Genomic DNA, 24,962 nt, shown 5'->3' with positions numbered 1-24,962 from the left:
CCATGGACTTCAGCCTTCCAGGCTCCTCCGTCCATGGGATTTTCCAGGCAAGAGTACTGAAGTGGGGTGCCATTGCCTTAAGCATTCAGTAAATGTTCATAAAGTAAACTGAACTGGGGACTCCCTGGAGGTTGGAAGAAGGTTTGTGCCGAGGCCTCAGAGAACCGGAGAGGAAGAGCTGCCCATGGAGGACGCGTCAGTCATAAGCAGAGTAAGGTCTAGAGGGGCATGGAGAAGAAGTCATGCCCCTGGAAGAGTCCCATTAGTGAAGAACACATAGGGAGCCCAGGGATTGACCAGACCTACTGGCATTCTTCCTAGCTCTTCCTCTGCTGGGGCAGAGTGTAGCAAAGCTCAGAAATGTCCAGAGCCTTAGCCTTGGGAGAACCAGGTTTGAATTGTGCTTCTGGTTGGTCCAGTGATTTTATATTCTCTTCTTTGGTGGATCTCAGTTTTTCCATCTGTAAAATGGGGATAGAGAGAGCATCTCACCAGCCCCAGAATGATTTTGAGAGTTGACTGAGACATCCCTACAGTTTATGGAGGGTACTGTGTAGCGCAGTTTAAATGCACACTGTCAGTTAATCCTTACTGTATAGGAGATATTATGACTTCCATCTTACTTGAGAAAACTGTGGCTCACAGAGGTCAGGGACTGGCCTAAGATCACATAGCTAATAAACAAGGAGAGCTGAGATTGGAATCCGGTTCTGTCCTGCTGTAGAGCCCCTTCATTATTCCACAGTTTCTGAGCCACTCCTGCTGCTGCTGCTGCTGCGAAGTCACGTCAGTCGTGTCCGTCTCTGTGACCCCATTAGATGGTAGCCTACCAGGCTCCCCCGTCCCTGGGATTCTCCAGGCAAGAACACCGGAGTGAGTAGCCGATACTGTGTGCTAAACTTTAAGTTAGGATGGGGACAAAGGACAAGCCAGCCCCACTCTCGCTGCGTTTATGTTCTTACAGACAGCAGCCAGCCACTTAAACACAGTAATTCCAGAATGCATTAGGGGAAAAAAATATACTTGGTGCATTTATATAACTGAGACAACAGAAAGGGCTACTTTAAATTGGGAGTAGGGGTGGGTCAAGGGCAGCATCTCCAGGCACAGAAACACTGCGAGAAAGCCCCAAGTCCTCAAAACTGCGTAAAAACTTGACTTGTCTGGTAAGTGGTGGGCGGGGAAGGCCACCAGGCGCAAGTAAGAGGACAGGCAGGGGCCACTGGACTACTGAAGTCCACGGGAAGCCATCGGGAGTTTTCAGCACGGAGCGAAAGGTTCATCGATCCCGCTGCGATAGTGCGGCGGGGTGAGAGACAGCGGGAGCGCGGAGGGAGCCGGGCTGCAGCCGCGGCGGGCGTCTAGAGGGGCGGCGGGAAAGGGCGGGGAGGGGCGTGGTGCAGTTACTTACCGCCTCCTCCGTTTCCTCCCCCCGCCCCCTCCCCACCCTCCCTCCCGGCCTGGCTCCGCCCCGCCCGTCTGGCTAGTGACGTCTCGGCGCTCGCCGGCGTCGCCTGTGACGTCACGGTCCGGGTTTTGGGCATTCTCCGGGTGGGCACACAAGGCGCTGGCCGGCGGCGGGCGTATAGGTTCGGCACCATGAAAAAGGTGGCTTCCAAGCAGTCTCCGCCCAAGTTGTTCGGTGGGTGAGCGCCCTCGTGCGGGGCGCTGGTTGCTATGGACGCCCCGGCTGCTGCCGGCGGGCGGGTGGGCGCGCGCAGGGTCGCGGGGGCTGCCGTACAACCTTACTTTTCCTGGTCCCCGCGGCTCTGGGCCTCGCTCTCCGCCGTCCGGGCGGCACCATGAAGTCTTTAAAGAAGGAGTCCCGCCTTAGAATACCTACAAACAGATTCTTGGAGGCCCCAGAGAGCGTGAAAGGTTGGCGCTGGCTGCCTTGGGAGCTCAGGAAAGCCCTTACAGGGGCAGGGGTTCTTGGGATTCACGACACGGGGCCTGGAGTATGGGGGTGACCCCAGGATGGAGGTAAAGATCATGCCGGCAGGGGGTACGGGGACGGCGTGCCCCATACCTTTGATGGGGCCCTGGGGATGGTGTACAAGGCAGAGAACCTCAGGGAAGGGAGATACAGGGCACGGGGCCTTGAAGATGGGGACAAAGGAAGCAGTACTGACAGAGGTCTCAGGGATCAGTTGTCCGGGAAATGACTTTGGGAAGGAAGACATAGAAGACTTTGAACAGTATCTTAGGTTGGGACCTTTGCCTTAGGTGGGATGCAGAAGATCCAGGAAAGAGTTTAAGAGTAGAAGGGCCAGGACATAGGGTCCTTGGGAAAAGAAACTCAGGGCAGAATGCAAGAAACATGTTGAGGTGGTGAAACCAACAACCTTCGTGGGATTCTCTGGGAGGTGTCACCTAAGAGCCTTACTGGAAACCAGAAGAAATGCTTAACTTGGCCAGTTTTGTTTTTGACTACCTTTCCCACCATGTGACCTTTCTAGCCACATTGTTTAACACCTGTTCCACTTGTTTGTGGAGAAGGAAATGGCAACCCACTCCAGTATTCTTGCCTGGAAAATCCCACGGGCAGAGGAGCCTGGAAGGCTATAGTCCATGGGGTTGCAAGTCGGACTTAGAGACGAAGCCAACCATTTGTTTAACCTGAAGACGTCACTGGACATGCCTGCTTCCTGGTCTCTGTGGCTTCCTCTGGTTGCAAGTGGGAGGACCCCTGGGTGCCTTGATAGCAGGCTGACTGCCATGGACATGTTCCCATTTACAACCCACTTCCTCTTCAGTCTTTTTTGCTGTTTGCATTTATCCAGGGTCTGCTGGGTGTGGGCACTGTGCTGTGCAACAAGACTACTGGTAGTAACTGTGGGACCCCAGACCTCAGGAAACCGAGGTGGAGAAACCAGTCAAGTATAAAGGTTGTAATATGAGTGCCCATAGGTATTATGAGGGATCAGAGCACCTGACCCAGGCCTTGTTGTTCAGTTGCTCGGTCATTTCTGACTCTTGGTGACCCCATGGACTGCAACATTCCAGGCTTCCCATCCTTCACTATCTCCTGGAGTTTGTTCACACTCATGTCCATTGAGTTGGTGATGCCATCCAAGCATCTCAACTTCTGTTGCCCCCTTTTCCTCCTGCCCTCTCAGTCTTTCCCAGCATCAGGGTCTTTTCCAGTGAGTCGGCTTTTCGCATCAGGTGGCTAAAGTAATGGAGTTTCAGCTTCAGCATCAGTCCTTCCAGTGAATATTCAGGGTTTATTTCCTTTAGGATTGACTGATTTGATCTCCTTGCAGTCCAGGGGACTCTCAAGTCTTCAAGTCAGTCACTGTTTCCATTTTTTTCCCCATCTATTTGCCATGAAGTGATGGGACCAGATGCCATGATCTTAGTTTTTTGAATGTTGAGTTTTAAGCCAGCTCTTTCACTCTCCTCTTTCACCTTCATCAAGAGGCTCTTTAGCCATTAGGGTGGTATCATCTACATATCTGAGGTTCTTGATATTTTGCCTCACAATCTTGATTCCAGCTTCATCCAGCCCGGCATTTCACACGATGTACTCTGCATATAAGAATTAGAGGGGAACGTTTTCTGAAAAAGATGATGTTTATCTTGACAATTACTAGTCATAAATCATGATATACAAGGTCAGTGTGAAGAGGGGGCAGGCCTGGAGTCAGTAGGATTCCCTGGGAGGCCTGGAAAGAATGGCTTTCTTTAATGCTTTTTTATAGTATAGAAGTCCACTCTAGGCTATACTGAGATGCTCTTTCATAATAGCACGTTTTAACAGGAGAGAAAGAGAAAAATAGCTGGTCTTCTTTCCCAAGGGCAGTCAAGGGCTCTCCTAGTTAGTGCCTCCTGCTTACCTAGTTTCTGGAGAGCATATCAGATTTGAACTTTCTACTGTAAACAAATCAAGGAAAGATTTTGTTCACTGCATATTTATTTTTAATAAGAGGAAATTTAGTTTGTTTAACAGTGTTTGAACCTACTGTATAGCCCAAGGAACTATACTCAATATTTTATAATATGCTATAAGGGAAAAGAATCTGAAAAAAAATAGATTATATATATGGGGGTGTGTGTGCATATAACTGAACACTATGTGGTACACCTGAAGCTAACACCACATTGTAAATCAACTATATTGCAATAAAAAATTTTTAATTAAGAAACATAATTTTAAAAAATAGACCTTGATTTCAGTTCAGTTCAGTTCAGTTGCTCAGTTGTGTCCGACTCTTTGCGTGTGACCCCATGAACTGCATGCAGCACGCCAGGCCTCCCTGTCCAGCACCAACTCCCCGAGTTCACCCAAACTCATGTCCATCGAGTCAGTGATGCCATCCAGCCATCTCATCCTCTGTCGTCCCCTCCTTCTCCTGCCCTCAATCCCTCCCAGCATCAGAGTCTTTTCCAGTGAGTCACCTCTTCGCATGAGGTGGCCAAAGTATTGGAGTTTCAGATTTAGCGTCAGTCCTTCCAAAGAACACCCAGGACTGATCTCCTTTAGAGTGGACTGGTTGGATCTCCTTGCAGTCCAAGGGACTCTCAAGAGTCTTCTCCAACACCACAGTTCAAAAGCTTCAATTCCTCGGTGCTCAGCTTTCTTCACAGTCCAACTTTCACATCCATACATGACCACTGGAGAAACCATAGTCTTGACTAGACGGACCTTTGTTGGCAAAGTAATGTCTCTGTTTTTGAATATGCTATCTAGGTTGGTCATAACTTTCCTTCCAAGGAGTGTCTTTTAATTTCATGGCTGCAGTCACCATCTGCAGTGATTGTGGAGCCCAAAAAAATAAAGTCTGATACTGTTTCCACTGTTTCCCCATCTATTTGCCCTGAAGTGATGGGACCAGATGCCATGATCTTAGTTTTCTGAATGTTGAGCTTTAAGCCAATTTTTTCACTCTCCTCTTTCACTTTCATCAAGAGGCTTTTTAGTTCCTCTTCACTTTCTGCCATAAGGGTGGTGTCATCTGCATATCTGAGGTTATTGATATTTCTCCCAGCAATCTTGATTCCAGCTTGTGCTTCATCCAGCCCAGCGTTTCTCATGATGTACTCTGCATATAAGTTAAATAAGCAGGGTGACAATATACAGCCTTGATATGCTCCTTTTCCTATTTGGAACCAGTCTGTTGTTCCATGTCCAGTTCTAACTGTTGCTTCCTGACCTGCATATAGGTTTCTCAAGAGGCAGATCAGGTGGTCTGGTATTCCCATCTCTTTCAGAATTTTCCACAGTTTATTGTGATCCACACAGTCAAAGGCTTTGGCATAGTCAATAAAGCAGAAATAGATGTTTTTCTGGAACTCTCGCTTTTTCCATGATCCAGCAGATGTTGACAATTTGATCTCTGGTTCCTCTGCCTTTTCTAAAACCAGCTTGAACATCTGGAAGTTCAAGGTTCACGTATTGCTGAAGCCTGGCTTGGAGAATTTTGAGCATTACTTTACTAGCATGTGAGATGAGTGCAATTGTGTGGTAGTTTGAGCATTCTTTGGGACTGGAATGAAAACTGACCTTTTCCAGTCCTGTGGCCAGACCTTGATTTAAGAACATGCATTAAGGTGAGGAAAGAAAAAAAGCATGTAAGGTAACTTTTTCCTTCTATATACCTGAGGGAAAGCCTCTAATGTAGTTGGGCCATACTCCCTCCTACCCCTTCCAATATAATAAAGTTAATCACCAACTGCAATCTTTGGTTATGTTTCCCCACAATCTCTGAATTATAGCAAAAAGGCAAGCAAAACCTGTTTAGGGACCTGAGCCCTTTTGACTTCTAGGTTTCTCCTTGCTCTTGTTGCTAGGAAACTGGGAAATCTCCCAGACTCCCAGATGCCTCTCCACCATCAATTAAAGCTCAGCCTGGTACGGATAGCCCCTCCCTTGGTTCCTCCAGTGCAACCGTGAGGTCAGAATTTCCCAAAGACCTGAATCAACACTAATACAGAATAGCATTTAGATGAAACAGGAAGCAGAAAAACTGAGAGTCCAGGTTTCTTTTCCCTCCATAGCTCCCTCCTTCCCCTCTCCCAGCCTTGTACCTCCTACCCACCTGAGAACCTTGCTTCCCTCTGCCTGGGCTAGCTCCCGCCGAGGAGGTGTCACCTGACTTCCCTGTACAAGGGGGCTGGTCTCTAACCCTCTCACAGCTGTCAGGACACGGGTGAAGTGCCAGCTGTGTGTTTTATCAGAAGCCCCCAATCAGCTTGGGTTTCTGGACCAAAGAACTGGAAACAGCTGGGCCTCCACAGGTTCAGTAGGAGACATACTTCAACCCCGTGGAAACCTCATTTCAGGTCCTGACATGACCCGCACAGGACTGCCCTTCCTGCCTGGTCTCTGTGCCTTGTCTCTGCGTCTCCTGTCTTCCTGGCTAACCCTCACCGAATGAGTCTCTGAAGTGCTGCTCTCATCAACTCGCTCTTCCAAACCAAACCTCCTCCTTGCTGACAGAGAACGGTCAGATGCTTCAGACTTAGTTTACAGAGGCGTGCTGCCCTGGTGTCCCTTTTATCCCCAAGGTCACCCGCACCCCATCCCCAGGCCTTCTATGTCACCATGCCTCACATATGCCACCCTCAGCCCCCCTCCACCTTTGCTCTTAAGCAGAAATAGCTCTGCTGCTCTGCGTCTGCAAAGACTTCTGATCCTTCAAGGTCTAACTTAACCTGTGAAGCTGCCTCTGACCCCTGTAGCTGCTCTTCTGAAACTTTCCTTAGAGTCCTAACTTTACCCTCTACATCCACCTGTTCCTTCTTGGCTGCGTAACCAAAGCTATTGTTTGTCTCACCAATTTAGGCTCTTGCATTGTGATTGTCTGCTGCTGCTTCCAGCTTCTCAAGAGAAGGAGCCATATCTTGACCATTTAATACCATCTTCTCTGTAATTTATAGTACATAGAAGGTACTTGGTATATATGCATATTCTCTAGGGTGAATTGAAGTTTAAAATGTATACATGTAAATGTATATTTCTATGAATATTAACTAGAACACACCATTCCCTGACTGCAGTAGCGCAGCATATACTGTACTTCAAAAGTCTTTAGAAATGTTGAAAGTTTATAAATTGGTACATGGTAGTTATAAACCCATCAGTAAAAAAAAAGACGCTTATTCTTTGGAAGGAAAGTTATGACCAACCTAGAGAGCATATTAAAAAGCAGAGACATTACTTTGCCAACAAAGGTCCGTCTAGTCAAGGCTATGGTTTTTCCAGTGTATGGATGTGACAGTTGGACTATAAAGAAAGCTGAGCGCCGAAGAACTGATGCTTTTGAACTGTGGTGTTGGAGAAGACTCTTGAGAGTCCCTTGGACTGCAAGGAGATCCAACCAGTCCATCCTAAAGGAGATTAGTCCTGAGTGTTCATTGGAAGGACTAATGTTGAAGCTAAAACTTCAATACTTTGGCCACCTGATGCGAAGAGTTGACTCATTGGAAAAGACCCTGATGCTGGGAAAGATTGAGGGCAGGAGGAGAAAGGGATGACAGAGGATGAGATGGCTGGATGGCATCACCGACTCAATGGAGATGGGTTTGGGTGGACTTCGGGAGTTGGTGATGGACAGGGAGGCCTGGCATGCTGTGCATGCCAGGGGTTGCAAAGAGTTTGACACGACTGAGAAACTGAACTGAACTGAACAATAAGAAAAACACCTATCTGGAGACGCTTAATCTCTTGAGAAGATGTAGAACTAGCCGGAGTGATAGAGGAAGCAAATTTTCTGGAGAATATAAATAATACCAAAATATCTAGAAAAGCAGATCTCATGCTGGTACCAATTCTCTTGGGCTCTCACCAATGCTTTGTGCAGAAGGGAGAGGTGAAGGAGAGATGGCACACTCCAGGCCTTCCCTCCACAGAGGAAGGAGCTCCACATCTGCCGGGGGCGGGACCAGAACCTGCGGCCAAGCCGCTCAGCCCCTGTGTGTCTGCGTGCAGGTCCATGTGGCTTGGCTGGTGGGTGCTCCTGAGTTTCTACTGACCCCGTTGCTGCAGAGATGGACTCTGGCCAATATGCAAAGTTCAGAGTTATTAGTATATTTCAATTGATTCTGGCTTGGGTTTTTATGGTGGCTGAGTATGTGGGCATTTTCTAAAAGCTAGTTTGATTCTGGTAACCAAAACACCTACCTTGATGTTTTAATGACACTGCTTCTTAAAAATTCAAATACTGTGAGAAACAGTGGACAAAACCAGGTTGTGTTTTAAAGTCCTTAAAGGCAGTGCTTTAGGTTTTTCTCTTGATTGTAGGGCCTTATTTCAAAACTTTCTGAACCAGAGGGCAGCACACAAGAGGATACCAGCCAGAAAAAAGTTAAAACATTTGAAACTGTTAAGCCACCTCTGTAGAAGGAAAGCAGGGAGTGTGTCCTCACTGAGGAGTAACTTGCTTCTGTGCCACGCGTTCTCAGTCCTGTGCTCTGGCGCATGAGAGATACAGGCTCAGATCACTCCACTTTCTTCCTGGGCCGTGAACTGTATCCTAATCACTTCACCTCTGCAGTAGACTCCTGAGTGATCTTGTGCTCATTCTTGTACCCACTAATCCATTCCTTGCCAGCCTGTGGCCCACAGGGTACAAACTGAAGCCCTTTGCGTGGCTCACTAAGTTCTTTGTGATATGGCTCCTACTTTTCTGTCCCAGTACTGCTTCCTACTTCCCACCTCACTGCACTCTAGCTATTTAAAAACACATGCTTTGCATTTCAGACATGTGCTCTATCCTTTCTTGCCTCTAGGCCTCTAGGAGGAATTCCTATCCTCCACTTCCTTTCCCTTATCTCTCATCATCCTTCAGCTCTCAGTTAATTACCTCCTTAGGAAGCCCTCCATGACCACTCCACACACTGGATTGAGGCCCCCAGATGCTCCCACAGTCACCCTAGTTGAGTCTGTTTGACAGTCTTGCCTCCCATAGGCATGTGCTCTTTGAAGCTTAAGACTTTGCCTTATATCTCCAAAGCCTAGCACAGTGGCGGGCATATCAGTTCAGTTCAGTCGCTCAGTCATGTCCTACTCTTTGCAACCCCATCGACTATAGTACGCCAGGCCTCCCTGTCCATCACCAACTCCCGGAGCCTACTCAAACTCATGTCCATCACGTCGGTGATGCCATCCAACCATCTCATCCTCTGTTGTCCCCTTCTCCTCCTGCTTTCAATCTTTCCCCAGCATCAGGGTCTTTTCAAATAAGTCGGTTCTTCACATCAGGTGGCCAAAATATTGGAGCTTTAGTTTCAGCATCAGTCCTTCCAGTGAATATTCAGGACTGATTTCCTTTAGGATTGACTGGTTGGATCTCCTCACAGTCCAAGGGACTCTCAAGAGTCTCTCCAACACCACAGTTCAAAAGCATCACTTATTCGGCACTCAGCTTTCTTTATAGTCCAGCTTTCACATCCATACATGACTACTGGAAAAGCCATAGCTTTGATGGATCTTTGTTGGTAAAGCAATGTCTCTGCTTTTTAATATGCTGTCTAGGTTGGTCATAGCTTTTCTTCCAAGGAGCAAGTATCTTTTAATCACTGAGATGCAGTCAACATCTGCAGTGATTTTGGAGCCCCCAAAAATAAAGCCTCTGTTTCCATTGTTTCCCCATCTATTTGCCATGAAGTGATGGGACTGGATGCATGATCTTAGATTTCTGAATGTTGAATTTTAAGCCAACTTTTTCACTCTCCTCTTTCACTTTCATCAAGAAGCTCTTCAGTTCTTCTTCGCTTTCTGCCATAAGGGTGGTGTCATCTGCATATCTGAGGTTATTGATATTTCTCCCAACAATCTTGATTCCAGCTTGTGCTTCAGCCTGGCATTTCACATGATGTATTCTGCGTATAAGTTAAATAAGCAGGGTGACAATATACAGCCTTGACGTACTCCTTTCCCAATTTGGAACCAGTCTGTTGTTCCATGTCCAGTTCTAACTTGCTTCTTGACCTGCCTACAGATTTCTCAGAAGGCAGGTCAGGTGGTCTGGTATTCCCATCTCTTTAAGAATTTTCCGCAGTTTGTTGTGATCCACATAGTCAAAGGCTTTGGCGTAGTCAATAAAGCAAAAGTAGATTTTTTTCTGGAACTCTCTTGCATGTAGAAGATGTTTAAACAGTATTTATTACATGGAAGAATGTGACATGAATGGCCAGTGGTGAATGTTCTGCTTTTTCCAGAGCATCCAAATTTTTATCAGTGTCTTAGGAAACCTAGTGCCTTCACCCAGAAGAATGGACAGTACCATCACTGGAGGGAGGAGACTGAGAAAGTGTCTAGTTGTCCCACAGCACTGCATCAGAGTCACCTAGGGAGTCAGGAGCCAGGAAGCTGTATTTGTAAAACTTCCCAAGAGATTCTGAGGTAGACATTTAACTAACATTTGGGAACCACTTAGTTCAAGTTTCCTCTTTTTACAAAAGAAGACTGAGACCAAATGATGTGCCCCAGGTTGTCCAGCTATAAGTAGCACAGCTTGACCTCAGTTTCAGCTACAAAGCCTCAGCCACCGTTCGGGGGGTGGGCGTGCACCTATAAGAGAGAACTCCTGTCGCCCCAACGAAGTGCTGCCCAGGTCACCTTGGCAGCCTCTGCTGTCCATCCAGGTGTCCAGCTTTGCCCGCCCCCCCCACCATGGAATATAAAAATATCTATTTTTAAACACTTGAACTATCTGCTCCTCTTCAGAAAAGAAGCGGGCAAAGGTACCTGAACAGCCCACACCCCCAATTCAGGAAGAACCTGAACCTGTTAGCAATGTGCTACAAGGAGATGACATTCTTGCCTTAGCCATTAAGAAGGAAGACTTGAGGAAGGTAAGGATGAAGTCCAGGGATCCTTTGCTGCAGGAACCTCTCCTTGCCACCTGGGTGGTCTAGAGCTTCAACCATGTGCATTGCCTGTCCCCTGCCTCCCTACTTAGAGGGAGTGTCTGATTCCATGGAAGAATCCATCAAACACGAATCTGTTCGCTTTTGCATCCAACGGAATTTGCTATGTCCTATTAACATTTCTAAGATTCGTATAGAACTGCAGAGAAATGAAAGAATGAAGTCATGTGCTTCCCATAGAGGCGAGTGATACCATCCCCATTTCACAGAAGGGAAAATGAGTTACAGATAAGGGTAACCCCCTCCTTTTCCTGGGAAAATGAGCCACTTCTCACCTGAACTATCTGGAGGCATGAGATGTTTTTATTTTTTCCCAGGATGTTAATAAGTCTCATAGCTGTTACAAAGGCATTTCCTCAACAGAATGTATGGACAGATCTAGAGAAACAGATCTGTCTGCCTTCAGGAATTCCACCAAGAATTAGGATAGAGGAGAAGGGTGGCTTTTTCCCTCCTTTTGATCTCATGTGAAATCTCTGTCTTATTTCTTTTTAGCAACATCTTCCTCGCCTTATTGAAACAGAAGATAAACATGTAATTACCCAGAGATTTATCATCCGTAAACCCAAACCCAAGGATCATAGGAAGGTCTCACACTTAGTAGCACATCCTGCTACTCCAGATGCAGCCACAAAGCCCCTGGACTACTCTGGTGTGCTCGGGAATCAAAGTTCATGAGTCATCCTGGAGAGAATGTGGGGCCCTGTCAGAGTACCAGCTGGCTATAGCTTGCCTTCCTGCCTCTTCTTTTTGCTTCCAGGACCAGGTGACATCTTCCATGGCAGTGATCAGATCCTGCCCCACCACATCCTGGGGAGTCTCCAGGACTTTAAGAGAATTGCAGTTGCTCGAGGGAACACCCAGGTTTGTTTGTACAGAGCTGCCTGAAGGAGAGAAATCACTGAGGTCATTGCAGTCTTACCACCTGGCAGAGTCCAGAGGACTGGGGTTACAGAATTTGAGGTGATAAGTGACCCTTCCCCCCAAATAGTGAAGCCTACGTAAGCTAGCTTCAGCAGAAGTGAGGAATTCACTATAAGGAGACAAGAGCCTGGAGGAACCCAAAGGCGAGAGTGTGTCTGCCTCTCATCAGACTGAGCCCACCCCCTCTGCCACTGCTGTCTGTACCCCAGCTTTATTTCCCCTCCTCCATCCACTTGGTGGAGGAAGGTGGCTCCCCATAGCTCCCGGGGCCACATGGAGAGACTGTCTGTCTTCCCAACTTTCTCGTCATGCAGCGCTTCTGTCTCTCAGTTCCCTCAGTTTCCTGGCTCCAGGCAGAGGGTCTCTCAGGTGTTAAAAGGCCTGGGGTCCAATGAAAATGGCGCCATCATGCAGCAGGTGAGGGTGTCAACAGCATGGAGGACAGGCGCAGTGAAGGACGTTGGCCAGTCTTCCCGTTCTGGGGCAGAGGGGACTGCCAGCGCCCCTGGTTCTGTGCTTTGCTTTCTGTCACTTGCTACCTTGTGGTCCTGGAGAGGAGGGACTCGGCAGAAAGGGAGGACAGCAGGGATTTAGGCCCGGAGAAGTCTGCTCAGCCCCACTGCCACACCATCCCTGGCCCTCCACACTCACATTGCTCTTTTCAGCTGGCTGAGCTGATACACACCCCACCCTGTCTGATGACCCTCATCTCAACTAAAGAAGAGCCAAAGCAGGAAGCCCCCAAAGAAGAGAAGGCACATCCTCCCTGGGTCCCGCCTCTGCAGCACAACTTTCTGAAAAACTGGCAGCGCAACATAGCCCTTCGGAAGAAGCAGCAGGATGCTCTCAGCGGTGAGCAGAGCGGAGAGGACGCCTGCCTGGCCTTAGCACTGAGGCTCTGCTGCTGTGTTTTTTCTCCCCCTTCACCTGCAGAGCCTGGATTCAGGCTGGTCGCTTTTGTGCTGAGTACTCCCAAGTGCTTCTTGTACTTAGCGGGTCATGAAATCAGCCCAGTGACTGGAGCTGATCAGTTCAGAGAGCTCAGGCCCCTACTTGTTTGGATTTGGTGGTGGGATTGCATTCTTGGTTCTCTTTAGAACGGCTGAAGAAGCCAGTCAGCGAGCTGCTGATGCACACAGGGGAGACCTACAGACAGATCCAGGAGGAGCGGGAGCTCCTTGACCGAATGCTGTCAACACGGTCTGATGGGAAGGTAAGGACAGTGCACCCTGTGGGAGGGGTCTGGACAGCTGGGGACAAAAAAAAATCTATCCAGTACACAGCTTTGTTAAACCCTCAATGTCTTTACTAAATTCTATCACCAGTTCTATTACTTGTCATTCAGGGACTGGCCAGATAAATAATTTGGCCTGTGGTGGCCCCTGTTCGTTTGAGGAGAAAGATATCACAGGTACCATGTTATTAGAATAGTCTTTGTCTTGTTTTGTCTCCTAAAACCTGAGGCTCCAGCTTTCAGTCGCCCCAGGGCACCATGATGTGCTCTGGTATCTCAGTGCCTGGACCAACTTGCCCTCTCTGGGGCCAGGTAAACATATAATGCAGCAGCCTGCAAATAAGAAAGTTGTGCTTCTCCCCTGTTCGCAGGGCAGCATGGATCCCACAGAGGCATCTGTGGTCTGTAGAGCTCTTGTCTCCCAGGCCTCCCACCCGCCTCTCTCAAAGGTGCTCGGGTAGTCTGACACATCTATCCTCCATTGACAGGGCTGCAAGTTGACCAGTGGGTTCTGGAGTCGACTGGAATACGTGGGAGACGAAATGACGGGTCTGGTAATGACAAAGACAAAAACTCAGCATGGCCTCGTGGAGCCAATCACTCAGATCAAGAAGCCCTGGTCCATCCAGGCAGAGATGGGTGAGGAGTGGGATGTAAAGGAGACTGGCCTTGGGGGTAAGAGATCAGGGTTCTGGTGTGGTGGTCCAGTCCCCTCCAGTAAGACCACGGGAGCAGTGGTGGGAGGGGCCCAGCTCTAGGGCGTCACCGTCCTTAACTGCGCTGAGCCTCCTCTGCTGAGCACCTGGAATGTGGCCGGGCTGAGCTGAGATGTGCCGTAAGTGTAAACTACACACTGGGTTTTGAAGATCAGTTTGAAAAAACAGATTTTATTAATAATTTTCATATTGATTACATGTTCATATTGATTACATGTTGAAATGATAATATTTTTAATATACTGGGTTAAATATATTACTGTTTATTTTTACCTGTTTAAATGTGGCATCTGGAAAATTTTGATTACATATTCATGGCTTGCATTTGTTGTTTGCATCGTATTTTTAATGGGCAGCACTGCTTTAAAGGCTGCCAGACCGCCTGGGTTCAGGTCCCAGCTGTGCTGAGTTTGTGAACACCAGTGAGTTACTTAACCTCTCTGGTCTTCAGCTTCCCATCTGTAAAATACTCATGGGGTTGTGAGACGGTTAAATGAGACATGGTGTGTTTTAAGAGGTTCTGACTCATTGTTAAACACAATAAAAGGTAGCTGCTATTGTTATTTTTATTATAATCCAAAAATTTGACGGTCTGGAAGCTGGTTTTGCCGGAGTCCTGTGAAGGGCTGCTGAGGCAGTGGGTGTGGGGCCTGGAGGAAGAAGCTGTGTTTTCAGCTCTCCCAGCAACGGTGCCGGAATGGGTACTCTGAGAGCCCTTGAACATGGGTAGGGAGGGGACATGGCAGCAGCCTGTGCTTAGGATTCTTGGACCCTGCTCTAGGGTTGCCAGCCCAGAAGGACGCATGGTACCGCTACACCTGGGATCGGAGTCTGTTTCTGACCTGCCGGCGCAAGGAGCTGCAGAGCATCATGGCAGAGCTGAATTTTAGCCAGCAGGTTGGTAAGGCCTCTGTGCCTAGTCTGAAGCCCTTCAGGGTGGGGCCTGTCTTCAGTCAAATAACCTTTGCTTTCTCTGTCTCTCTGAGGACATTGATGGCCTGGAGGTGGTGGGCAAAGGGCGGCCTTTCTCCAGTGTTATGGTGGAAGACTATTCAGTGTTTGAAAGGAGCTTGGAAAGCTCCTCTGAGGACACAGTGCACTTGTGAGTTGGGCCCTGGGCCTGAGGGAGAGCAGTTGGAGAGCGTTGCTTCCTCAGCGCCTGCAAGTATCCTAGGGCAGGCTTCCCTCCCTGGAATCTGAGTGCCTCCACCCCAGCCTCTTGCTCGTGGCTGTCACCCCCTCCTCTAGCCCATTCGAAGGGGTACCTGTGCTCACTGTGCTACTGCCATCTCTTCTCTTCCAACAACCAGCTCCCGAGGGGGTTTTCCTGGACATTCCTTTGCTCATAAGTGGGGCCCCTCCAGACTCCCCTAATGCTGTGTGCCTCTGCATGAAGAGTCTCTTTTTATGTCCAAGAACCTCCCATTTCAGGAATGGAGCAGGATGGAGCTGATGATGCTCCACTGGAGGGCAGAGCCGGGCACATTGCCACATTTTCTGGCAGCCATCTCCATGGGCTCCATGTGGCAAGACTGGCAGGCTTAGGAAATATACATCATTGGATTGTCTTACAGAGACTTATTGGCCAATTACCCTGATGTGGTTCCTATGCCTGTTCTTGGCCCTTCTCTGCTGTTCTGTGGGAAGCCAGCCTGCTGGATCCGAAGCAGTAATTCAGAGGACAAGGTAAAACCGCCTTCACCCTCACCCACCTGCTGGAAGGGCCTCCCTCGTGAGGCAGTCTCAGGGTGACTGTGGCAGTCACAAGGAGCCTGAACATTCTCCTATTTGCGTTTTTATCTGATCTCGCCTTTAGCATATGTTTGAAAATGTTAACAGCAACATTAACTTGAGCCAGAATAAGGTCACAAGTCTGAAAAGAGAATGTCACAAGCCGCCCAGTTTGTACCTAGTCCCCAAACATGTAAATAAGCAAACCTTCTCAGACAAGAATGGCTTTGTTATTACTTGTTGTTCAGTCACTAAGTTGTGTGCGACCCCATGGACTGCGGCACTCCAGGCTTCCCTGCCCTTCACTATCTCCTGGAGTTTGCTCAGATTCATGTCCATTGAGTCGGTGATGCCATCCAACCATCTCATCCTCTGTCATCCCCTTCTCCTCCTGCCTTCAATCTTTCCCAGCATCAGGGTCTTTTGCATCAGGTCTTTTGAGTCAGCTCTTTGCATCAGGTGGCCAAAGTATTGGAGCTTCAGCTCCAATGAATTTCAGGGTTGATTTCCTTTAGGATTGACTGGTTGGAAGTCCTTGTAGTCCAAGGGACTCTCAAGAATCTTCTCCGGCACCACAGTTCGAAAGCATCAATTCTTTGATGCTCAGCCTTCTTTATGGTCCAACTCTCACATCCATACATGACTACTGTAAAAACAATACTGTAAAAACCATAGATTTGACTAGACAGACCTTTGTCAGCAAAGTGATGTCTCTGCTTTTTAATACACTGTCTAGTTTTATCATAGCTTTTCTTCCAAGGAGCAAGTGTCTTAATTTCATGGCTGTGGTCACTGTCCACAGTGATTTTGAAGCCCAAGAAAATAAAATCTGTCACTGTTTCCACTTTTCCCCCTTCTGTTTGCCATGAAGTGATGGAAACAGATGCCATGATCTCAAAGTTTTTTGAATGCTGAGTTTTGAGCCAGCTGTTTCACTCTCCTCTTTCACCCTCATCAAGAGACTCTTTAGTTCCTCTTCTGTTTCTGCCATTAGAGTGGTATCTGCATATCTGAGGTTGTTGATATTTCTCCCAGGAATCTTGATTCCAGCTTGTGAGTCGTCCAGCCCAGCATTTCACGTGGTGTACTCTGCACAGAAGTTAAATAAGCAGGGTGACAATATATAGCCTTACCATACTCTTTTCACAATTTGGAACCAGTCTGGACTTCCCAGGTGGCACTAGTGGTAAAGAACCCGCCTGCCAATGCAGGAGACATAAAAGACCTGGGTTCAACCCCTGGGTTGGGAAGATCCCCTGGAGAAGGAAATGGCAACCCACTCCAGTATTCTTGCCTGGAACATCCAGGGACAGAGGACTCTAGCAAACCACAGTCCATCAGGTCCCAGAGTTGTACACACTAAAGTGACTTAACAGCCACTGTTGTTCCATGTTCATTTCTAGATGTTGCTTCTTCACCTGCATACAGGTTTCTCAGGAGACAGGTAGGGTGGTCTGGTATTCCCATCTCTTTAAAGAATTTTCCATAGTTTGTTGTGATCCACACAAAGGCTTTTGTGTAGTCAATGAGGCAGAAGTAGATGTTTTTCTGGAATTCCCTTACTTTCTCTGTGATCCAAAGAATGTTAGCAATTTGATCTGTGGTTCCTCTGCCTTTTCTAAACCCGACTTGTACATCTGAAAATTCTCATACTACTGAAGCCTGGCTTGAAGGATTTTGAGCATTACCTTGCTAGCATGTGAAATGAATGCAGTTGTACACTAGTTTGAACATTCTTTGGCATTGCCCTTCTTTAGGATTGGAATGAAAACACATATTCCAGTCCCATGGCCACTGCTGAGTTTTCCGAATTTGTTGGCATATCAAGTACAGCATTTAAGCAGCAGCATCTTTTAGGATTTGAAACAGCTCAGCTGGAATTCCATCACCTCCTCTAGTGTAGTTCATAGTAATGTTTCCTAAGGCCCATTTAAACTATTCTTCAGATGTTAAGGAGTAGAGATGTTCATCAGATATAAAATCTGTTTTATCTCCTCTTCTTACTGTTGATGGCAGAGACAGCCGCTTTTGGTGTATGAAGCCTGTGTGTTTGAGAGTGGCCAGGCCCTGGAAGCCCAGGGCAGGAGACTTCCAGTGCCAAACCCAGGGAAGTCCTGACAAACCAGGCTGAGTTGTTCACCCTAGGCCAGGATATCTCTCAGACCTCCCCTCTCCCCAGAGGCATGTTGGAATTGCTGTCCGCTTGACCTTTGAAACTCTAGAAGGGGAGAAAACATCTTCAGAACTGACCGTGGTCAATAATGGCACAGTGGCCATTTGGTATGACTGGCGGCGGCGGTCACAGTGGGACTCTTTCCAAGACCTGAAGAGGAATAGGATGCAGAGGTTCTACTTCAACAATCGGGAAGGTACCAGGGGGAAGCTGCCCACTCACCCCTCCTACAGCCCAAGTCTCGCTCATGCCCAGGCCCTGCAAGCATGAGCCCCTCTTCCCACCTGTTCACCCCATGTCTTCCATGAAGTGTGCCGTCTCCTGTTCCCATCAGCTGGGGGAATGGCAGAACGCAGGAGTGAGCCACCAGGGGCAGAAACAGTTGCCCACATACCTGGGCCTGAGGCCAGAGTCCCACATCCCGAGAACGCCCTCAGTTCTTCACAAGCCGGGACAGCTGGTCACCCTAACCAAGGCTTGGTTAACTTTCTACCCACAGGCTTGGGGCTCAGCAGCTCCCACCTGGTGAAAAACCTCTGTCTCTGTCCCTCTCAGGTGTAATTCTGCCTGGAAAAACTAAAAACTTTACCTTTTTCTTCAAATCTTTGAATGCTGGGATCTTCAGGGAGTGTTGGGAATTTGGAACCCACCCTACCCTATTGGGAGGGGCTCTGCTGCAGGTCAACCTCCATGCGGTCTCCTTGGCCCAGGACATTTTTCGGGATGAGAGGAAGTTATTGGAGGTAAGGGACGCCAGATCTTAGCCCTGTGGACACTCCGTAAGTTAACATGGTGTTCTTCCTGGCACTGCCTGCAGGGATCTTGTTACTTCCAGCCCTAGAGGCGAACTTTTAAAAAACAGATACTCCTAAAAGACAAAACCACTCCTCGGGGGTTTGTGATGTAAATGATAGGTGAGCAGGCAAGAGAAGGGGCAGCTTTGAGCTCCACCATGCGTGGCCCTACTTCATTAGAAAGAAATGAGACTGGCCCTTAAAATGCAGACTGAATGGAAGTACTTGCTTAAGTGTAAACACTTGTCTGGTACTACCCAGTGGAGGTGCATTTAACTGGCAAGACTTCAAAACCAGACAAAACCAGAGAGAACACTAATTAGTGGGCCGGCACCAGGAGGGAGTGTGAGGTGGGAAGTGGGAATGTGCTGGCCCATCAGGCTTGTGGCCTGGCCATCTGGTGCTGCGCTCTGGGATTCTACAGAAAGATGTGCTTTTTTTATTCATTGTGGCCCCCAAACACAAGCCAGCTACTTCAGCTGGGCTCAACCCCTGGTGAACAAAGGTGATTTTTACAAATGTAACATCTGCTTCACTGCTGACTATCGGACCAGCCTCTCTCACGAGATGCCCCTCCACCATTTTCTGTAACAGTGACCATGTGGCTAAGTCATGCTCTCAACAAGGCAGTCCCTGAACCTTGCCCTTCCTCCTTATCAGGGGAAATGCTGACTGTGTGGCCTCTTGGCCCTGTGAAGGAACAACTTCTCTGGGTCTGACCCTTCCTCCTTTCAGCCTCTTTCAGGAAACAAGGATCTTTGGGGAGAACCAAGGGGTTTGAGTCTGGTAACAGGAGAGTACGTGTGTGTGTGTGTGTGTGTGAGAGAGAGAGACAGACAGACAGACAGACAGACAATGGCAAGAACTCTGTCGACAGGAAGGCAGACAGTTCTGGGGCTCTGCCTCCCCTTGAGGATGCAGCATGGGTTTTGAAAGCCTGAGCTGCTGCTTATGCTATGTCCCTTTCCCCAGAGCAAACTGGCCGCCCATGAAGCAGTCACCGTCGTGGAGAACGTGCTGCAGGAGCTCCTGAGGGGGATCCTGACGCCCGAGCGCACACAGTCACCTGTGGATGCCTCTGTCACTGAGGAGGACTTGTTCCACCATAGGAATCCTCAGGTACAGGCCCAGCGCTGGCCCCTGCCCATTTTTGTGCTTGCCCTGGGAGAAAGTAATAGCAAACCCTTTGTGTGCCAGGATCTGTTCCGAGAAACTTGAGTAACTCTGTTTCTCCACAGCAGTCCTATGAGATGGGTACTTTTTCTATCTTCATTTTACATGGAAGAAACTGAGGCCCAGGGAGGTTAAGTAATTTGCCCAAGAAAACTTAGCTACTATAAGTGAATGCTAGGTGATAACAGAGCTTCAAAAACTTCTTATTCAAACTCTATCTTCCTCGGAAGCCCAAATGCATAAGAAGCCTTAAGTTGGAGGTGTTCAGGCTGAAAGGGGAGTGGGGAGCCCTGTGAGCCTAGCAGCTCCTGCCGGCTTCCTCCTGCCTCCTCCATTAACGCTCCTCGAGGGAACCAGAAGCTAGAGCAGGCTGGCGCAGGCTCTGGGTGCCTCCTGTCGCAGCCTCCCCCCGCCCCAACAAGCTCCCCCTTGCCTCTGCTGCAGCTGCATTACCAGCACCAGGTGGTGCAACATCTGCACAGTCTGTGGCACCAGTACATGATCCTGCCCCTCAAGGCTGAGGAGGCCAGGCCCGGCGAGGAGGGGCACCTCAGCCCCAGGGCCCAGGCTGCTGCAACCCTGTCAGCCTACTCGGAGGAGACCTCAATGAAGATTGAGTCTTCTGCACACCTTAAGAGCCCAACGTTAGACCCTCAACTGCCCCGGCAGGAGAGCGAGGCCGTCAAGGACTCCCAGGATCATGTTGGGTCCCAGAAGACCGGGCTAGGGGTCAGGCCTTCTCAGCGGAAGAGCATCATGGAGGAGATCCTGGTGGAGGGGAGCCCAGATCTGGAGAGCATCAGGAGCCCCTGGGAACTGGATGGCCTTCCTCTGCCAGAGTGGAATCTCTGTCTGGAAGACTTCAGAAAGGTGCCTCCCAGCCCTGGCATAGCCAGGTGCCCATGCTTCTGCAGCCCCTTCCATCCCCATGGGCAGAGAAACAATCTTCTGAGGACCCAGATAAAGCAATATCTCGGTCATCTCTTTATCTTGGGTGCCTTGGCCACTGTGGTGCAGGAGGAGCTCCTTCCCTGACTCTTGGAAAGGGGTTCATGGGGTACAGATTTCCAAGGGAGGGCACAGGCTCCCACAGAAGGCACTCAGGCAGACTCTCCATGGCTGCATCCCCTCCTGACCCCCTGCCCTCACTATGCCACACCTGTTAGTAGAAGATGCAGGAACCCTTGGTATCCCAGGCAGAGCGGTTGCCCATGGTACCTCTGACCTGCCAGGCAGTGATGGCACTCCCTGAGGAGAACCAGAGAGAAGACGCCCTAATCAGGCTCAACAAAGCGGCCCTGGAGCTGTGCCAGGAACCGCGGCCGTTGCACCCTGACTTCCTGTACCAGATGTGGTAGGTACCCCCACCAGGAAAACTGCTTCCATCCCTTCCCCTTGTGGCATCTGGCCAGGGGTTCTGGGCAGGCAGTCCCAGGACTTAAGGGGGCTGAGCTCTCTTTGAGGTCAGGTTGCTGAAAAATTCTGCAGACCCTTTATGCTCTGGTAGCTGCCACAGCATCCCTTAAGCTGCTCTCCCTATGCCAGCCACCCTCTGGGAAGGAGTCATATCAGAGTAAGCACCTTGATGTTTTTCCCCCTTCTTTCCTTGTTTCTTCTCGATGAGCAGATAAGTGACCAGATGAAATGGCAGAGGACAGTGAGAAGAGGGCCTGTTCCATAAAAAGCCTCAGTTGGTTGCCAGCCTTCCCATCGCCTGTTTAGAACTTGCTTGGATAGGTTTGGGGGCCTTCTGCAAGGCCCTCAGAACACATTTCCAGGAGCTTCATCCTGCAAATCTTATGCAGGTCTAGCCCCTCCAGTGGGAATGGATCCAAGCTGGAGTGGGAATGGTTTCAAGCTGGAGTTAAGACTGACCTAACCTTATCCCCAGGCCACCTTTTCTTGGCTGCCACCAAGGAAAGCCCGATCCCTATCCCAGCACTTGCACAGGTGCCAGTGAAGATGCTGGCTGGACAGAGGCATGATATTTCCATAGCAATTCCTGGTACCAGTGTCTTAGACGAGAAGGACCAAGCCTCTCAGATTCAAGGGCAAATGAGCGGTGATGGCTTTTTTCCAATATGTCTTGCTGTCTAGTTTGCAGCTGTGGCGAGATCTGATTGACAGCCTGGTAAGCCATTCCCTGTGGCTGAGGGCTCTGCTGGGCCTGCCTGAGAAGGAGACCATCTACCTGGACATGCCAGAAGAGCAAGGTCAGACACTGTGCACCTCTGCGTAGTCTTTCCCAACCCTCTGCCCACGCAGCAGTGGTGCTTTCGCCATTTGTGCACTTCTGGTGGAACCTCTGTGAGGTTGGTCCGTGGGGTAGGCCTCTTGCTTTTTATCTGCTGCCAGCAGTTGGGACCTAGAAACAACATTAACAATCACCTTAGTTCAGGCCCCATGTTTTACAGGTGGAGTCCCAGAGAGGCGAGATGACTTGCCATCCTGTACGTGGTGGAATGGTGGAGCTGGGACTAGAGCCTGGGCCCCTCCCCCATGCCCTACAGTCATGCACTTGACCCAGGGCCTTGCTCCCGTGGGTGGGGATTCTCTCAAACAGCTTGAACACGGCTGCCCCAGGACCCTTTGTTCTCCCAGCTTCTGCCTGTGGGGTCAGCTAGGCCGCAGGCTATTTGTCTTCTATTCACTTCCCTTAGATCGAAAATCACCTCCTGTCACAGAAGTGAAGGTAACTTCTGGGAAAGTGGGAAAGGAGGACCGGAAAGGGGCATCCCAGGAAAAGAAACAGTTTGGAATCAGAGACAAAGAAGATAAAAAAGGACCCAGGCTGTCACCTGGGAAAGAGGCATGTAGCATGTGTTCTGGGCCTGGGGTTGGGGCTGGGGAAGGGATAGGAGGGGCTGCGGAAAGTGGGCAGTCACTCCAGCATGATGCCCCTGCTCCCCTCAGAGCTGCTCTTGAAAAGGTCCTGGACCTCTCTCGGGAGCTACTGAAGGCTGGGCATCTCTGTGTCTCTCCAAGCAGGACCGTTTAAATAGCAAGAAGCACAAAACAAAGGATGACAAGAAGCCGGTGAAATCTTTAAGTCGGGACGGGCTTTCCTTGGACGAGCCTGCCCCTGACAGCATCATCCCGTCTCAGGAACCCATAGATCCCCTGGTCATGGAGAAATACACCCACAGGCTGCACACTGAGGTGAGGGCAAGAACCTGGCACTCAGCCCTCCCATCACTCATACCTGCCCTGCATACCGACCTCTGCTCCCTCACTCCCTGGCTCACTCTGTTTATCCCACAAACAGTAAGTGCCTACTGCATCTGTGATGGAAGCAAAGCTGCCCTTGTGAAGGGCAATCTAGTATTCAAGACAGACCTCATGAATAAGTAACAAATGTGGCATGTTAGGTGATGAGCACTATGGGGAAAAGAGAGCAACCAGGGCTAGGGGATAGGGAAAGCCCAGGTGGGGGTAGGTGGGCCTCACTGGAAGGTGACATTGAACAAAGACTTGAAGAGAAGTGAGGAGTGGCCATGTGGACATCTAGGAGAATGCCGTGGGTAGAAGAGGGAGTGGGCCAGGAAGAGGCAGAGAGGGCAGAGAGTCCACCAAGAGAGACTCCTGGGTCACGTGGGGCTTTGTAGGCCATTGTGAGGATACACTGTTTTGAATAGAGGAATATGGTCTGATTCATGCTTTAGATCATTCTGGCTGCTCTTTGGAAATAGATGCTGGGGGCGCAGAGCAAAAGCCTTTCCCTTCTGTTCCTCCCTCTTCTTCTCCATCTTTGGTGTGTCTTGAGAGATCTCTTCCTTGGGTGAGCACCACATAGAGGGAGTTCCCAGCAGCTGTAAGGGTTTTGAAACACTGGAGAGAATTATCATATAAAACATGTTTTTAAGCAGTAGTTCCTATGGGATTCACTAGATGTTGTGTTCCATTCTTTTTGTCACTGTTGGTTTTGGAAGGGAGATCCACAAAGCCACGTTAGATATGTCAAGGAGTCTAATGGCAATGCTTTGTCTTCTTCTGGGGTGGACAGCTGAGTAACTGGGATTGCATTGTGCATTTGATCACATTTAATCAGAAGCTCCATTTGCTTCTGGTAACATCACTGAGATTTGTGAAGGTCCATGGGGTCTAGAAAGAAATCACAGGGCTCTGAGGACCCACGGAGTAGACTCTTACTTAGCTCTTTGGAATTAAGAATCAACTTGCTGAGGCTTTTATGGTACAGCCTCACTAGAGGGTACAGACTTGGAGACATTTCAGTACATGGATCTGTGATCTTACTGGAAGGAAGGTTGTCTCCAGGCGGCCAGGGTAGAACTGGGCCACCCAGAGGGACTAAATGGGCACCACTCCCTGGGCCTCCCTGGAGTCGCCCCTTTAACCTTATGTCTCCATATGTCCAAGGGGCAGTACAGGATTCCAGCCCAGGCTGTTTAAAAAAACAAAACTATTTCCAAAAGCAAAAGTTGTACCGAAACTTCAGTTTTATCTCTACCACTTAGCTCTCTCCCCTCTTCAGCTGCCCCTCGGGGTGGGGTGCTCCCCTATGCAGGTGCTCTCCACAGAGCAAGGCTTTGCCTACGACGTTCGGCCCATCATTCCAGGTCTGTGGGCTGCTGGATGCCCTGGTGACCGACCTGCTGGCCCTGGCTGACGACCTCCACCCCCAAAAGAATGCTGAGGAGCCTTTGCGTCTCTGCCCCTGACCCACGTGCCTGAGTTGCCTCCTGGGAAACTGCTCAACAAACAAATCAATAAAGAACCTTTGTGTTCCCACCACTTCCCTTATGCCTCTGTGTCTTGAATGTAAGATCTTGATGAAGTCAGCTTATGGTCCTCCTGTGTCCCACCTGCCCTCAGATCCCCCTCCTCAGTTCCTGGAGCCATCCAGCAGGAGGTGGGAAGGGGAGGTATGGGAGGAGCAGTGGAAGAGCAAGTTGGCAGCAGGACAAGGAATGAATCAAGGTGACAGGACAGAGAGCATCACCGCTTGAGGCCCCTGCCTCCGGCCTTCGTTGGCTCACACTTCCGGGAGTGTGCTTCCTGGAGCCAGGTCTTCCCAAAATGTCATCACTATGTGTGACACAGTGTGCGACTAGGAGGAGAATCAGACCCCACGGGACCTGGGTCCCTGAGGTCCTCACCCTTCCGCTGGGTCCAAAGGCCTCATCCCAAGCCCCAAGGATTGTGAGGATCATGCAGCACTCTTAAACCCTAAAAGCCAGATCCCTTTGTCATCAGCCAGAGGTTATTCTGGATTCTAGCCTGTATATCCCCTCTTCATGTCAAACCACCTGGCCTCTTTGAGCTTTTTTCTTTTTTTCTGCTTTAAAAACAGTCTCTTAACTTTCTGCTCCCTCCCTTGCTCA

General features: G+C 49.3%; 1 protein-coding gene across 4 annotated transcripts; it reads left to right on the top strand.

Annotated features, from left to right (window-relative positions):
• Nucleotides 1-1,726: 1,726 nt before the first annotated feature.
• MYCBPAP (MYCBP associated protein) lies at nt 1,727-24,372 on the top strand. Of its 4 annotated transcripts, XM_070773287.1 has the most exons (19): nt 1,727-1,878; nt 10,673-10,800; nt 11,371-11,527; nt 11,636-11,739; nt 12,465-12,651; nt 12,897-13,012; nt 13,522-13,672; nt 14,531-14,646; nt 14,736-14,851; nt 15,324-15,435; nt 17,660-17,849; nt 18,209-18,396; nt 19,420-19,566; nt 20,065-20,490; nt 20,853-20,974; nt 21,718-21,833; nt 22,281-22,429; nt 22,609-22,779; nt 24,198-24,372. In XM_070773287.1, the coding sequence occupies exons 1-19, from the start codon at nt 1,803-1,805 to the stop codon at nt 24,297-24,299; spliced, it is 2,874 nt and encodes a 957-aa protein (XP_070629388.1). In that variant the 5' UTR covers nt 1,727-1,802; the 3' UTR covers nt 24,300-24,372. The 4 variants fall into 4 exon arrangements, with proteins under 4 accessions (XP_070629388.1, XP_070629387.1, XP_070629386.1 ...); XM_070773286.1 differs by lacking the exons at nt 1,727-1,878; nt 11,371-11,527 and adding an exon at nt 22,035-22,070 and having other exon boundaries at nt 10,672-10,800; XM_070773285.1 differs by lacking the exons at nt 1,727-1,878; nt 10,673-10,800 and adding an exon at nt 22,035-22,070 and having other exon boundaries at nt 11,442-11,739.
• Nucleotides 24,373-24,962: the final 590 nt, after the last annotated feature.

This window comes from Bos indicus, chromosome 19 (assembly GCF_029378745.1).
Source record: "Bos indicus isolate NIAB-ARS_2022 breed Sahiwal x Tharparkar chromosome 19, NIAB-ARS_B.indTharparkar_mat_pri_1.0, whole genome shotgun sequence".
Lineage (NCBI taxonomy): Eukaryota > Metazoa > Chordata > Mammalia > Artiodactyla > Bovidae > Bos > Bos indicus.
This window is presented reverse-complemented; position numbering and strand designations above follow the sequence as displayed.